The sequence below is a fragment of the Cyprinus carpio genome, chromosome A21 (genome assembly GCF_018340385.1).
Source record: "Cyprinus carpio isolate SPL01 chromosome A21, ASM1834038v1, whole genome shotgun sequence".
In the NCBI taxonomy this organism is placed as follows: Eukaryota; Metazoa; Chordata; class Actinopteri; order Cypriniformes; family Cyprinidae; genus Cyprinus; species Cyprinus carpio.
In genome coordinates, this window is record NC_056592.1 from 23,148,508 (window position 1) to 23,165,566 (window position 17,059).

Consider the following 17,059-nt stretch of genomic DNA (forward strand, 5'->3'; position numbering starts at 1 on the left):
GTGAACAAGTTTAAAGTAAAATCACAATCAGAATGTTGCATCCAGAAAATAATTGCGACACACCACAAAAAACCTGCTGTGTTATGAAAAAGAGCAGTGAATAACTTAGAAAAAAGTGTCATTGCAAATACATTTAAACATTAACCTCTCTCAGTCAGTCCTAATTAGGATGTCCCGGACCTTGCAGAAACATTAATTATGAACGGGTCAACCGACAAAGCATTGTAATGTTCATTGCTCAAAAGCAATGTTGTTATCACCCTTTTGTACGACCTAAACATGGCTTGCAAGACAACATTGTACTCGCAGAAGCGCTATATCCAAATAAAAGTCTTTGCACACCCTTGTGAATTTGTCATCGGAATTTTTAATATATGCTAGTGGCTCCTTATAACAGGTTTTGCAACCATATTCAAAAATGATAATAAAGCGATAAAATGCTTAACAAAGACAGCGTATGCCCTGAACTCGCACAGGAATTCGACTACCTGTGGGTAATGGAGGCAGAACACTATTCCACTCATATATTTGAGAAAAACTTGGCATTGCCCCAGGTGCAAAAATGGTCAACATGCTCCAAATGTTCATGGCGCACTTACAGTTGTGGCTTAGCTCTCTTTTTGCCCTCCCGACAACTTTGGATGACCTCTCGTCCGCATTATTTTACGCTTCTGATTTTTTACTTTTTCTTACTCGAGCTTACTCCACTGCGCCCTGACCTCACCCTTCACGCCTGAATGAAAGCCAGAGAGACGCCTGCCTACGCGGCAACACGTGCGATGACATAAAAACAGGCCAGCTATTAGGCTATAGTTGCCGCTGCTTCTCCTGACTGTACTGCGCCTGAGTAATGAACCTCAGGTTGGCCTACTTACTTGGCCACACTTGGGTCACCTGCCAGAATTAGATTTAAAATATGCACGAAAGGAGCCCGCTTACGAGCAAATAAAAATTATTTAGCAACGAACCTCGATTACTAAATTAGATTGACAACTATTTTAATACTCGATTTTAAATATCGATTAAATACTGATGATGTTGATTTCAGCTCTAAACCTCATGCGCTTGCACATTCACAAGTATGTAGCAGACGATATTATCACCATAGCTGATATTATCTGCCCAATAGATTTTGCCATTTTTTAATTATCGACATCGGCGGCTTTCGATACTTTTTTTTGGCCTGAGTAAGGTAACTCTTATAAACAAGCTGCGAGACTCCCAGCCCACACGTGTATCCATCTTCATAGTTGACTGTCTTTGTTAACAGTTTCTGACCTAATAAAGGCCAAACCGCTAAAACATGTGCATGTTTATAGTCTGATACCTGAAAATGCGTATGCTTATGATGTTTATGGTGTATATGCTAAAAAACAATAATCAAACGGCTTAATCACAAAAAATGCATGTCTTAAAATGCCCTATTAAATATTTTAATTTTTTAATTCACATTTTTTAACACAAAAACCTACATTTAACTTGGGGCGTTATTTTATAAATGTAATCTAACTTTGCGGATGTGTGTATTAATATCTTTAAACAGTGATATTCAAGATATTCATTAGTATAGTAGAGTAATATTATGAGTGGATAGGTGCTTTATGCTACTTGTCATTGACGATACTGATCCCCTGCGCCCTCACTATCAAAAAAAAAACCTAGTATTTAGTACTTAACCCCGTAAGGATTACGTGTCTTATAGAAACATTGATACGTAATGTTTGAAAGATTCCGCCAACCACTGTCAAAACCAACATAATTACAACAATTACAAAGTGTGCCTAAGACGCTACAACACATGATTAAGTCTAACCCCAGGACCTCTTTCAAAAAAAAAAAAAAAAGTTTTCAGTTTTCCCTTATGTAAGGTCAACTAGTGGCCGAGCACACTTGTTTTCAAGAGGAAGCCGATTGTACTATTTTACATACTGTTAGATAATTTTGACCATAATAAATATATCTTCCATTCTTTGTTATCGACAACAAGTGCATTAAACCATCACATTACACCCTAGGTTTCCGCGCAACTGGTGGTGTGTGCTCGGGACTCGTGCCTTTAAAAACTATCAACGGGTTTCCTTGCAAATCATCAAATGCTGAAATGTAACTAAATGTGTGACCTATTCCATTTTTTGGCTGTGTTGTGGATAATAATAGTCCCTGACACTTAGCTAGCCTGCCCAGATTGCCCCATAAAATCCGGGATAGACTTTCCGAAATTGTATATATATAAACAGTAGGATTTTTTTTAGATTTTTAGATAGTAAAAGGACATTTTTAAGAGAAAAATAGATAGAAGAATTAAAGGGATACTCCATCCCAAAATGGAAAAAATGTTGTGGTCATTAATAACTTACCCCCATGTTGTTACAAATCCCGTAAAAGCTTTGTTTGCCTTCAGAACACAATTTAAGATATTTGGGATGAAAAACGGGCGAGGGCTTGTGACTGTCCGATTAATTACTGCAGAGTAAATTTACACTGTCAAGGTCCAGAAAAGTATGAAAGAACAATCACATTCAGAATGTTAAGCTCATCTGCCATCAGTGATTCAATCAGAATTTTTTATTAAGCAACGAGAATACTTTTTTGTACACACGAACGAGGAAAACAAATAAACAAAATAACGACTTTATTTCAACAATCTGTCTCCTCTATCTCTCCTCCGCAACATCACCGTAGCGCCATTTTGGAGAACACATGCTGAACGCCAACTGAGTTATGGCTCTTCTGTGTCAGCCACGGGACACAAGGCATACGTTTTCTAAGGTCTGTATTTACACCTTTGAGTGGTTGTTGAAGGAAAAGTACAGCGCATGCATGCAGCCGTGGATGCTGCCTTGCCGATGTTCTTCAGATGGATGTTTCTCTTGGCAATGGCACTACGCTGATGCGTGTACAAAAAAAGTATCTCGTTGCTTCATAAAGTTACAGGTTGAATCACTGATGGCCGATGGACTATTCCTGACAATGTCGTTTCATACTTTTCTGGACCCTTGACAGTGTAAGTTACTGTGCGCCAGTCTATGGGACAGTCACAATGCCTCCCGGGGTTTTCATCCCAAAATATCTTAAATTGTGTTCCAAAGGCAAACGAAAGCTTTTTACGGGTTTGGAACAACATCGGGGCGGTAAGTGAGTAATGATAAAATTATCATTTTGGGGTGCGAGTATTCTTTTAAGGCGTTTTTGAAGAAAGAATTTACTGTCATTGTGTAAATAAGTATGTAATCATGTACTCTATAAGGAAAAAGTAAATGTAATCAGATCAACGAACACTTTTTCTTTTAAAATGTAATACTATTCTAATTAAAGTACTTAATTTTTTTGCGCTACATCTGGTTACATATCCAGATGATGTAATCAGATACTATGCAGCACTGTTTTTTACGCGCAATGCACGATGCACTTGAATGCTTATTCCTTAACGCCATGTCCCAAACCTGATTTCCTGGAGCTCCAGCCCCCAATCAAACACTCTGAACCAGCGCGAGTGAAGATCTTCCCAGGAACGCCTTGAGATTTACAGGCAAATGTGTTAGATCAGGGTTGGAACTGAACTCTGCAGGAAGGTAGATCTCCAGGAACAGGGACTGTGGCACTCTGCCTTAACACAATGCACGATGAACGCAATATGCTGCCCAAACATTTATGTACTTGCATCAAAGTACGTACGTGGCCAGGCGTGTCTATTCTCTCTTGTAGATGCAATAAAACCATCTGCCAGTAAACGTGTCTTTTTTTGTGTTGCTGATTACGTAAGAGATGCCCCATTACTTACCTGCATGCATTGAGTGCCAAATAGCTTAGTGATCTGGTAGATAGAACCTCTGGGGTCCAGTTCTGGCTGGAGTTCTCCTCGCGTTTAACAATGGCTTTGTGCCCAGATCCTTGATGTACGACATGCGGATTTCATCAAAACCAGCTTGGCTTTTAGGGCCCGCCTTTGCGTAACATGTGGAAACAGATGGGGTCAGTGAGTGAGCGATTTTCGTTTACTTTACATTATTGCCGATTCTAATCAAGAAAATATTCCAAGAGAGAAACAAATTCTGTATTCATTAAAGAGTCAGGAATGTGAAACTCAATGCCACATGGCAAATACTAAAAAAGGCTTTCAGACAGGAGAAGCTCAGAAAGCTCATGAAGGCCATTTCACAGATCAGCTCTGATCTCAGAAAATTGTTCTATATCAGAAGGTACTGAATCTTCAAAGCTTTATGAAAGGTCATACTTGCACTGTCTTGACATCAAAAATAGCAGTGGCTTCAACATCTGGACACATTTCTATTTGACATCTGTACTCGCTGACGTGCTTTCTTTTGTCTTAAATGTTTTGCGAAAGCACATGCGAGGTCAATTAAGTCATTTGTTGTCCATTAACAAGACTGAGCAATGCCGATATATTTTGCGTTATTTGTAAGCGGGTCGTCGTCCATAGAAACAAATAACCCGATTTGAGTATGAAAACGTGTAGATATTCAAGTTTGACAATTTGGTCCCCTTGACGAATTATAAGGGTTCTATCTGACCATTTTTGTCAAAATTGAGTTATTCAAGTATTCTTATTCTGTGTCAACGTATTTACATTATGTGTAGGATTTTTTAATTTGTTGTGCTACATTAGGACTTCTTTATTTAAAAAACAATAAGGTTCTATCTACACAGTCAAATAGAACACAAAAACTTCTGAAGCTCAATATCCAAAAGCAAAAAAACTTTTTCCGCCGATGCAGAATACTGGGTGAACTTTATAATTCCAATGGGAAGATTGAGGATGTGAAAACTTTAAAAAAACAAATCATGTTTGTAAAAGCGCGCAGTGGGGGTTAGAGAGTGTTGGGTGCGTGGTTGTCCTCTACATTTTCACATCCATTTTTTCAAATTTTTTTTTTTTTTTTTTACAAATGATTGGCGTGAAGCCATCTCTGATCTGCTTGGTTGAGGCAGGTCCCGTTGCTGAAAAACTTGATGAAAAACAAATAGCTTTAATTTTTTGAATAAAATAAACCGTAAAACAGGTGGATGGTTAACAAAAAGGTGCAAAAAATAAAACCCAAGTTGTCCCTGTTTTCCCCCCCTCCTCCACAGATTAATTCACATTTTTTCCTTCATTGTTTTTTTATTTTTTTACATCCATTTTCACTTGTGTTTTGCAGCATTCTTCTGATCAAGGGCATGAGCGTTCTGGTGATTATGCGCCATTATATAGCTATTTAGTCCACCTTTTCTTAAAAGTTCAAAAAAGTTTTCGTTTAGATGACAAAAAAATTGGCCATTGAACACAAAACATATCTTTAATTTTTCATAATGTCTTTAAAGGCTTTTGACAATGGCAAACAGCCTAAAAAAGTATGATTTATTTGTGTTTTTAAACGTATAAAAGTAAAAGTATAGCCTATGTTCACAAAAAGATGCCGCTGACACCATTTATATGGCAACCCTTAAAAGACATGTTTTAAATTTATTGGAATTAATTCTTGCAAATTCACATTTAAGTGAACTTTTGCAGCAATTATTCAAACAGGTCTTTGGACACCGTGACCTAGGTCACATGCATCGTTAAAAAATCATTCCTACTAATATAAGGGCTCAAGTTAGTATCAGCCTATTCATAGTTATTTAATTATTAGATAACCGCAAAGCCTAGTCATTACTTTAAATGTTCACCCAATAAAAGCCGTACACGTTATATTAAACATCGCTCTGGTGTGCTTTTTTTTCGCCGGAGATTTGGTCAAATATCTTAAATGGCCCTAAAGTCTACTCCAATTGATGAATCAGCACAAAGTTCAGTATGAACAGCATTTATTCGTCATATAAATGAAAGCAATGTATTTTGTAATCGAGAGTCTGATTACTACAGAGAAAACAAAATGATTTAAATTTTCTAAGACACTTTTCTTTAAAGTCTGCGAGTAGGGTCAACTTTGATCAATGAGAAGACCACCCCTGCCCCCTGATAATGAGCAGTTGCATAATCATCAGTCAGCGTGTGTCACTGAGAGGGAAGTACAAGGAAAGAATTGTGATTTCATTTTTTTTTTTTTTATTTTAGGAATATTATAATATCACTTGTGAGTGCAGTTAAACCGTTTATTAGGAATAAAATTGACTTTCAAACTGAATTTTGCATCAATACTACAAGTGTATCTTCAGCAAATCCTTTCCCACATTTATTGTTATATCAACATCAATATGAAAAAAGAGCGAGAATAGTTGTTCCGCTAATAAATTGGAAACGAACAGCAATGATTGTACATTGTTACAGTTACATGTTATTAATGTACAATTATTTACAATCAACATTAAGATAATGTTTCTTAGTCAGGCACTACTGCCAGTCTGATTTTGACGAACAAACTAGGTATATAAATACAATCATTGACTTTACTCATGTTTGTGAACTGCTGAATAAAGACTGAGGAAATAATTATGCTTGATATAGTATTACACATCGCGAAGTCATGTTATTAACATTGCGTTGCAGTGGCCTTCCAAAAAGTTAAAAACATTTTCAAAAGGACATAATGGGGCTGAATATCGTCCTGGTCACCGGTGCATACGAGATAATGAAACGGGGAGAAGTGAAAAAAAATGAACCTAAGATCATGTCTAGAAAGAAATATTTTGTTGCTCCCCTTCAAGCATTGTTACTTTAAAAAGGAGACACAGGACATAACCACATGATATTCGTGGTGAAGTTCATCACATTAATTAGAATCAGCGCATTTCAACGACAGCACTCCCTGTTATGTCAACGTTTTGTTAATTATGTCTGCATCCTTTAAAATCACTGTAAGATCATACTGAAAGAAATTTTTCAGTTCCATTTATATTAAGAAAAAATTGGGGAGGCAATAGGGGAAAAGGGGAGAAAAAGGGATCATGTCATACCCAAAAACGCGACTCCAAGTTTAGGGTAACATTTTCTTTTGCCTCAAAAAAAACTCATATTAGGTAAAAAAACATAATCTATTATAACTTGACGTTGATGTGCTAGTTGTTCAAAGTTTAGGTGTGTGCTTTATGAACAAGTGGACTACAATATCGGTCATGTTACAAATAAAGCATTAATATGTGCTTTTATAAGTACTAATAAACAGACCAGTATGTAGTAATATGCCTTCCCCATAGTAATAGTAGATAATAAAGTGTTTACCCATTATTTATTTGTTTTCTTTTTTATTTTATCATGTGAAATATCTGTGCTTGTCTTCTTTAAAATAAATCCCACTTGACATACTTTTTGAAGGGTCACTGTACATGTAACACTTCCTGTATGCAATTAACACTTCTGCATTCTGATGCGTGCGACTATTTTTACCTGTGCTTTTGAGGAGGAGGAGCACTTTCTAGCAGAGATCATACTCTTGTCGTAGGACAGCCTGCAGCCTGACCAGCTCACTGGTGATCTTCAGCATCTGGCCTACACTGGTCATTCATGTAGGGTAGTTTTCATACTATCCCCTTAACACACACACAGAGAAAATTCACATTCTGCGAGAAATTTCACAGAAAACATCATGGTGATACAATAGAAGTAACTTGAACATTTGACAAAAATTATTGTTGACATTGACATAAAAGCCCAGACATGCACATGACATGAAAAACTGTTTGCTGATTGCATGACAAATTACAACTACTTAGTTAATTAAATCATCCTGCATTTTGCAACTGTATAAAGGCACTTTGGCCGTATCGTGTTTTTCAATTTCAGTTTTGTTTGAAAGACGCCTTTTCTAAAGCAATGGTGCAAAACACAATGTCAAATGTCAGGTTTTAACTGTATTTCGTGACGATGGAGGCATATATTGACAGGAAAATAGTATGTGATGTGTCATGAGCAAACTGTAGTCTGTAAGCATACTTTATGTATATGACTGAAAAAAAAATTGCGCGTAGTATAGTTAACATTTCCTAGTTACAGCATTAGATGTACCAACACCCACAAGCGGTCATTTCTCACATAACACTGCATGCAATACATAACAGCAGATAAGATGGGAAAATCTTGTGCAATTCATTAAGACGGCAGAGAATGCGTTCACTTTTCCTCAGAAATGGTAAAAACAGAAGCTTGCATTTTGTCCATTGTTTGGTATTCTTAAGATATTTACATTTGTAACAGACTTATAATATGCTATGCCATAATTTAACTGATTGTGAAATATATAGTAGTATAATATCCCGTTTTAAAATATTATACACAATTTTAAAAAATTGTTGGAGACCTTAGATGCCTTATTTTAGTAAGGTGGAATTGTAAATTCACTAGCGTTAAATATTATATAATAAATATAATATAAATACTGAATATACTATATTAAATTACATTAAATTAAATATAATAATACATACATCCCCTTAATTATTATACATATAATTTTGGATTAAACTCGTATTTATATAAATATAATATTTAAATATAATACATCTCACTATATTAAAGATCTGGGGATTATCCATCTTTAAATCAAAAAAGTGTTTTTTTTTTAATATACTGATACTTCTGATAGTCAATGGGGAAAGATATTTGACAGTAAAGGGGTGTATCCCAAAAGCTTTAAGGAATTAAATCTGCAGGTAATTCAAATGAGTATTTTATAATGTTATCACATACCATGTTAATTAACATTACAATGTAAAATAAAAGATGATACACTAACATGTGCTCCTGTAGCTCAAGTGGTAAGCATTGTGTTCAACAAGCGCAAGGTTTGGGGGTTCGATCACCCGGGGAACACATGATAGGTAAAAATGATAGACCTGAATGCACTGTAAGTCGCGTTTTGGATAAAAGGGTCTGCTAAATGCAATAAATTAAATTTTTATTTAATTTAAATTTAACATACCACACTATTGATTCATTTTTCCATTCTTAGAAAAGGACACTTTGGAGGTGGTTTTGAACTGAATGCCATATGACTGCCTTTAGTTTACGTGACATTTGCCTATGACCCAGAATATCCGATCTTGAAAACCACATAATGTGTCACTGAAAGCCAAAAACATTCCAGTGTGGGTACTGTAAAGGTGGGCTCACTCATTGATGACGAGGTCCTGGAGCGAAACACAGCATGTCCTCGTTTACACTGCTTGGGTAGGATCTCCAGCCCAAGCCGAAGGACATGAGGAAGAGCCAGGAGCACTGCAACAGCGTCAGCTTGGTCATCCAGGTGCAGGTGTTCTGAAGCCTTAATGTGATACAGACAATAACTCTTAAAGAACACCATCTCAAGAGACCTACAAAAGCAGCATAGTTCATAATATGAAGACAAATCTCTGCTGAACCAAAGAGCTGCAAAGAATCCTTGAAGAACCATCATTTTAGGCCGTGCCTTAAAATGCAAAATAGTTTTAATTACACTTTTTTTATTTTGAGATTTAGTATTATAATATTATATGATGGCTGTAGCTTCAGAACCCTCTGGTGCCCAACATCATAATGGACATCTCTCTGTTTTGATTTTTGACATGATTTTGATGTCACTAAAATCAAAACCAACCTTTGGCTTATGCATTTATTTATTTCTTTTTTTTTTTTTTGTTTGAATAATCATAATCATCTTTCCTGGCATCGAAACCTTGCAGAGACAACTGGACCAGAACAAATTTGTGTAAATCGTTCATGAAACCACTGTTACATAAAAGTCAGATTCAATTAAATGAATTAGTCATTAGAAACCAGATATATTTGTTACATAAGAAAACCGAGAGCAAACACTTTAACATTTAACTTTCACAACTGCCTGTCATGTTTTCAAATCTCTGAACGCCATTACTGTGTTGTCAGAATGCTGGCTACATTATAATGTTGCCTATTTAAAGAGGATTGTACAGCGCACAGGAACGAGTTTGCTCAAAGCCGTGTGGTGTTACGTAATCCTCTTCCACAAAGATTTTGCCCCCAGTAGGCCTATGACACACAACCAGAGCAGAGAAGAGAAAAAAAAAAGCTTGCAGCGATTAGAAAATCATGTGCTGCTTTCTCACGCCATTGGCTGGGTGAGGGTCCACAGTGTTCGTCCTAAGCTAGTAGCCCTTACATTTGAACAAAAACAAAACACATTGTGTGGTGTTCGAAAACTATCCCACGCTGGGCTACAGATCTACGCAGTCACGAGCAGGTGAGCAAAGCAGCAGTATTTCCTTTTCTCTGACAATGAATTCTTTTCCCAATCTATGGAGTAGGGGTGGGCGAATTACATGACCATAAATCTTATTTCATGGTATGAGAAATTTTATTTCACAATAATGCATATCTTGATATAGATATTTTTATTCAAATAAATAATAAAATCAAATAGATAAAAAATAAACCAAAATAAAAAAGACCCAGAGAAAGAAGTCAAAACACAATAGAAAAAAAATTAAATAAAGTTAAACTTAAGTCTTTCAGCTACTGTGGGTTTATTTAACATGTGAGTAAATAATGCTACTACCAAAATGTAATAATCAAAGTGTATAACTAAGACCACATTGCATAGTGTTAATTGTATGAATCAAATATGAATTCAAAAGTAATTCAGTCAATACACAGTGTGTTATTTTCTCTGTCTTTTGTTGTTCGATTAACATCAATGACAGACAGCAGCAGGTAAATTAGGCTGCTTGTCCCATTAAGACCGACTGATCCTGCACAGATCCAATTTACTGCAAACCCATCCGGTTTTCTCCCAACTGTTAACATTTATTTAACACATCTAAACTAGGGTTGCAAAAAGGTGGAAAATTTTTTCCAGTAAATTGTCCACCCTTTGCAACCCTACTCCTGCCTGACTGGTAACTGACTGTGATTACCTGAATACTTCACACGCTGGGCATTTTGAAATTACTGTGTGCGTATTTGACCATTCAAGCACAATAAGACACAAAAGAGATCTGAATTCACGATCGCATGCTGTCTGTGCGAGCCATAGACTGTATAAAAACGTCCCCCGTAGGTTTCTGCAAGAGCATTTTTGAAGCCTAAAGTAGGCGGAGCCAGCCGTCGCCATCTTGGCAGTGCGTCACTCTCGACATACTCAAACATAGATGGCTCTATCACAGCGCTTGCCATCTCAAGAATCAAAACACACACCATGCTTTATGAAGTAGGTGTGGATATAGTGCAATGAAGTTACCCAATCACAGAGCTGTGGGCGTTTATTTCTGTTTCTGCGAGAGGTTATTTGGTTGCAAAAAAACTTTGCAGTCTTCATTATCTAACCTAAAAAATCTGAAACTGCATTTTATGACCCCTTTAATATAAATGTCAGAACAACATAAAAACAAAGAGCATCATTACATCATTAACCAAGAAGCCCTTTTTCTAGTTCTAATGTTCGTATATTAAAGACAAGGTTCTTTCAAAGTGACTCAACGTTCATAGGATTTGCTACGATAATCGAAAATGGGCAAAGAGGCGGGACGTGGGTGGAGCTGAGGGGTGGACTGGTTGCTGAAACCACACCCACCTAGCCTAGAGGGTGGTGACAGCAGTGGGAATCCACCTGTCACTCAAGTGGCCACACCCTTAATTTATGCAGAACTTTAAAGCTTAATATAATTAAAAAAATATATATCTATCTATATATAGACCAAAACAACTTTTATTCTGCTGTAAAGTTGGGCATTTTAACATGGGAGGAGGTCTATGGGAATGACTCCCTTTTTGCGGGCCAGTTGATGAATTGCAGTTTAAGTCACTTTTGTGTTGGTTTCAAGAGAGAGACCGGAAGGTAGCTGCTTGGTGCGAGCACTTCGGCTCTGTGTCAGTCAGTGCAAGCACTGCATATTTTTCACTTCATATTGCTTTTTTACATCAAGCACGTCATACTCTTTATTTTCTCATTTATGCATGTCCCTTTGTCACTCTTAGGTATAAATAACTTTTAAGAAGTACTGTGCTATGCAGATATATTTGGATACCAGGAAATAAACAATATAGCAAAATCTTGTTAACACTTTACAATAACGTTCGTTAGTTAACATTAGTTAACTACTTTAGTTAAGGAAACTAAGAAATAAAGAATAAACAGTACTTCTTAATTAGTCTTAGTTAATGTTAACTTCAACATTTAGTAATGCATTATTAGAATCAGAAGTTGTGCTTGTTTACATTAGCCTAGTTAATGCACTGTGATTTAACCATGAACGAACAACTGTAACAATAACATTAAAAGATTGATAAATACTGTATAAATGCAGTGTTCATTGTTCATGTTAGTTTAATACATCAACTAACATTAACTAATGGGAACCTAAATTGTAAAGTGTTACCAAAATCTCTAACAATAGACACTTTATACCGTGGTAACGATACATACGGTCATACCGGCCAGCCCCCTACCATGGAGGGATTTTTTTCAATCCCCTGGCCAGACATGATGTCAGCCTGCCCGCAGATGCTCATTAGATCTCTAGCATAATGGATTCGTTCTACAACTTTTCAAGTCTCTCTCTGCTGACGAACTAGTGATTGGCACATTTGACCCTATAAGTACACATTTAAGATGACTGCACACATCCACAATGACATTCTGCCAACATAGTACCTTTTCAAGTGGAAGAAAAAGGGAATACAATAAGGGAAAACAAAAAAAAAAACAAAAAAAAAACAAAATCAAAACAAAAATCAAATCAAATAAAAAAACAAAACAAAAAACACAAAATAAAATAAAATCAAAACAAAGAACAAAAGTCACCTTTATTTATATAGCATTTTAAACCATACAGATGGTATCAAAGCAGCTTCAAAGGGATGAATTGGTAAATAATGATTAAAACAAAACAAAACAAAACAAAATAAATGGTTGAGTAATGATTAACTGTATTTTAGCGAATACTGAGGGCTCACCAGGAAGGGCTTTAGCCCACTTGACTGCAGAGATGACCTGACGGCCTCCCAGACGGTTAAGTGTGGTCATGATGCGGGTGGAGGTGTCCGGGATGGTGCTGTCGTAACCCGCGTAAATGATCTCAGGCTCAATGGCTTTGAGCAGGGACAGCATGGTGGGCACCAGCTGGGGCATGGCTTTGGGCACCAGCGAACACATGCGCTCTTCAGGCAGAGCTGGGGCCTGCTCACTTGAGGACGAATGACCCCGTAATCGCATCAGTTTCTTGTTTTTTCGAGCTAAAACGAAGGGGAGAAATGTGATTATTTAGACTTCAATGAACAGTAATTTCATCTGAATGTTGAAATCAAGGTGTAACAGTGCATAGCTACTCGATTCTTGCATGACTAAATCGATGACTAAATACATTTTTATCTTTTGTATCCTGATACAATCTTAATTCGCATAGCTACTTTTGCTGCACCAGTTTTGTAAACAAGTCAGTGACTAGGATATCAAAGATGAATAGAAAGGAAATCTTTTGAAAATCTAGATTAAAGCCTATGTGCCAAGTCGTAAGATGCTTGCATCTGCAAAAAAAGCAAAATTGCAAGAGTTGAAACTTTCAAGTCGCATATCCTGTACACTAATTTATCTAATTCTAAAAAGTCTCATTTATTTGTATAGCACTTTTCACAATTCACATTGTTTCAAAGCAGCTTTAATAGAAAGCTGTACTATCGTCATGCTTTAACATAAAGGTTTATAATATTATAATAAGATAATATTGTTATGGTTACGTTCTGTTTTTTGGACTTCTATTTTGTATCACGTTGTTCCTGTTACCATATTTAATCATTTACTAAAGTCACATCTGTGCCTTGTTTTACCCATCATCAGTTTGTGTACGTCTAGCCCTCTTTCAGTTCAGCTCTTTGTCTTTTATTAGTTTACCGAGTTTTTCTCCTGCATTTCTGGTTATTTCTCCTTAGATTACCTTCTTTATTTTTGATTTAATAAATTTAACGCTGCATTTAAACCCGACTCGCCTTGTCCTTGTTTCCCTGACTCACCTGTGACAAATATTAATAATAATAATAATAATAATGAAGAAAAAGAAAATATCTTGACAGTTACACCACCTGTACATATTGGACCGCAAAAATATTATTTGTTATATTTATGTACGATTTAAATTCAGAACATGTTCATCATAGAGAAGATGTATTTAAGTTATAGTATGTATGAACTGCATCTATTTTTTAAAAAAAGGTCATGAAATGAAGAATCAAAATGTTCTTGATGTTTTTGCGTGTAAGAGGTTACTCTACAATAAAAACATACTGCAAGCTTCAGAACTCAAAATTAACTCCCCAGTTGAAAAGATACTTCTTTTTTTTTCATTGCTTCAGAAACAGCTGGATTTTAAATCAGGATCTGACTCTGGGTAAAACATAGTTGGCTTTCTAAAACAGAGTTGCATTTGTTGTGTTAGAGATGTTTCAGTTTTTTGTGGTATGCGTGGATATAGTGCAATGAAGTTAGCCAATCACAGCTGTGGGCGTTTATTTCTGTTTCTGCGAGAGGTTATTCGGTGCAAAAAACTTTGCAAGCTTCATAAACTAACCTAAAAATCTGAAACTGCATTTCATGACCCCTTTAATATAAATGTCAGAACAACAAAAACAAGGGCATCATTACATCATTAATCAAGAAGCCCTTTTTTATTTTAAATAAAAAAAAAAACCAGAAGATCTAATGTTCTATATTAAAGACAATGTTCTTCAAAGTGACTCAACGCTCATAGGATTTGCTTTCTACTCATTTACTGTGAATTCATGCAAGTACTGAGTAAGGCTGCTATTACTTCCTCAATATTATTATGATCGTAAAACAATGATGAGGCAGAAATTTGAGCACGCCTTGTATAAGGTATATTCCCACTCATACTGATTTCTTAAAGTAATATTCCAGTGTCCTTTCTTGTGAGAATCTTTTGAATTTCAGCACAGACACTATATAAATGAAGCTTACAGATACATGTACGTGTAACGCATGTTTCGCAACAGCTACAGTGAGTGGGGAAGGGGACAGCATTATCTATTAGAAATCTAGAGCCAGATATCAGAAAATAAGATTCCAGAGAAATCTCAAAAAAAAAAAAAAAAAAAAAAACACCTCAAAGGTAATGTCATTCTGTCCTACCAGATTGCCAAAAACATATATTCTGCTCTGTTTCCAGGTGTGGATTGAAATCAAGGATTGCTATTCACAACACGGACACGTAACCTCTCACTTAAAGGGTTACTCCACCGCAAAATGAATATTTGGTCATTATTCACTTACCCCCATGTCATCATACACACACACACACACACACACACACACACACATTTATATTTTTCTGATTCATAGTAAAATAAATACATTTTACATTGCTATTCTATTATTAATATTACTATTCATGTTACAGCCATATAAACAACAAATTACTACCTGTAAGTATGAATGACCTGGGTTACATATGCCTCTGTGTTTTGATGTGTGAATGCCCTGAAGGTTTTCTCTCGTAAAATCACTCAGCCGTTCTGCTGATTGAGAGCTTACCATCAAACACAATGTCATTCTGTCTCATTTTTTTAATTTTCTGCCATAAATGTTTCTATGGCAACTAAAAGCCTCTCTGGTAGAACCCCAGATTTAGTTTGCAGCTACTGCATCAAGGTCTTTTTTTTTTCTTTTTTTTTCCTGTTTGGTGCTTCACGCAAATAAATCATCCACAATTTTAAAGCCTTGCACAGAGATGGATGAGCTCTGTCCAATAACTGTGAAGTACATCAGCACACTGTCAAAGAAGCACTGCTGCATGTTCTTAAAGCTTTAGGCTATTTTATACCTTCCTTCATCTTTTGTGCATGAAGGAAAATCTTTACACACAGTCCTTGGTCTCACTATGTTTCCACCACCTACTTAAGGGTGTGAATTGAAAAATTGTGCATACGGAAAAAGCAAAGTGATCTGTAAAATCAGTAATACACACATAAAAAAAAAAAAAAAATGGAACTCAGTTGTTTGATAAATTAGAAAACTATAAATTATTTGATGACATTTGATTTGACAACATTTCATGAACATTGACATGAACAGTGTACCAATTTGAAAATTGGTCTTTCCTTCAGAACTGCTCATTCTGGATTTATTGGGAACAAAAGCGAGTGAAATGTCATGATGGAAAGTAAATGATTATTTTTGGGAAACTCAAATTCATCTTGACTGTCATTCCTAATTGCATACTGGTTTGCACCCCTGTGGAGTGGCATATAAAGGTCATATAAACCAATCAAGCAAACTCCTCGGCAAACTATCAGAGCATCCTCACCTTCCAAGTTCATGCCGGCCTGGAGACACTTGCGAAAGCGGCATGCCGGGCAGTTTTTCCTTCTTATCTTGTCGATGATGCAATCATTCCTTCCAGCGCAGAGATAGTTGTGCTGCCCTGGAAGAAATATGGGTATTACTCACAGCTTTATGGTGAAACATTTGAAAGGATTTAAAGTTATAATAAGCACCTCGGATGTTTTCTTTTACAGCATCACACCCAAATAACCCAAACAGAGTTTTATTTACAGCAGTAAAGTGACCACTGAATGCATATACTACTGTGTTAGGTGACTGGATTCATTTCGCTGGAGGGTCAGCAAGAATCACGCAAAGTGACAAAACGATTAAGGTTACAACTGTTTTAAAGCTAAAAGGAAACGTAAAACTAACTAAAGCTGGCTTGAGCCTGATCTAATGATCTTTTCAAAGTAGTAAGTCCCACTAAAATCCAATGCGACACTGAGATAATCATATATGAATATGAAACACTATGAAATATGAAACCTGATTAATAAAAAAGCTTGCTTTAATGATTTTTTTGGGTCTTTGGGGTGAAAAAATCAATGAAAAATTTCGGTTAATAAGGTGAAATCCAGTGCAAACATCAAAAGTGTCATAATCTAGTTTATTACCTTCCGTCTTGGCTACTAAATCTTATTAATTTTAGAGACTAGAAAGATGGTAAAAAATAATAATAAAGTCACTTTAGTTTAGGGACCAATTCTCACTTTTAATAAGTTGCTTATTAGCATGCCTATTATTCACATATTGGCTGTATATTAGTACTTATAAAGCACATATTCTGCACGACCATATTCTACATCCCTAATCCTATCCAATACCCAAACTTAACA

At 36.1% G+C, this 17,059-nt stretch overlaps 1 protein-coding gene across 2 annotated transcripts in view; it reads right to left on the reverse strand.

The window, feature by feature from the left end:
* Positions 1-12,752: 12,752 nt before the first annotated feature.
* LOC109065010 (glucocorticoid receptor-like) overlaps positions 12,753-17,059 on the reverse strand; it is a 48,315-nt gene continuing 44,008 nt past the window's right edge. For both annotated transcript variants that reach the window (XM_042711354.1, XM_042711353.1), the window contains 2 exons: positions 16,204-16,320; positions 12,753-13,123 (listed from right to left, as the gene is read on the reverse strand). In XM_042711354.1, coding sequence (XP_042567288.1) covers positions 12,768-13,123; positions 16,204-16,320 — 473 coding nt within the window. In that variant the 3' untranslated portion in view covers positions 12,753-12,767. The remainder of the gene's footprint in view (positions 13,124-16,203; positions 16,321-17,059) is intronic.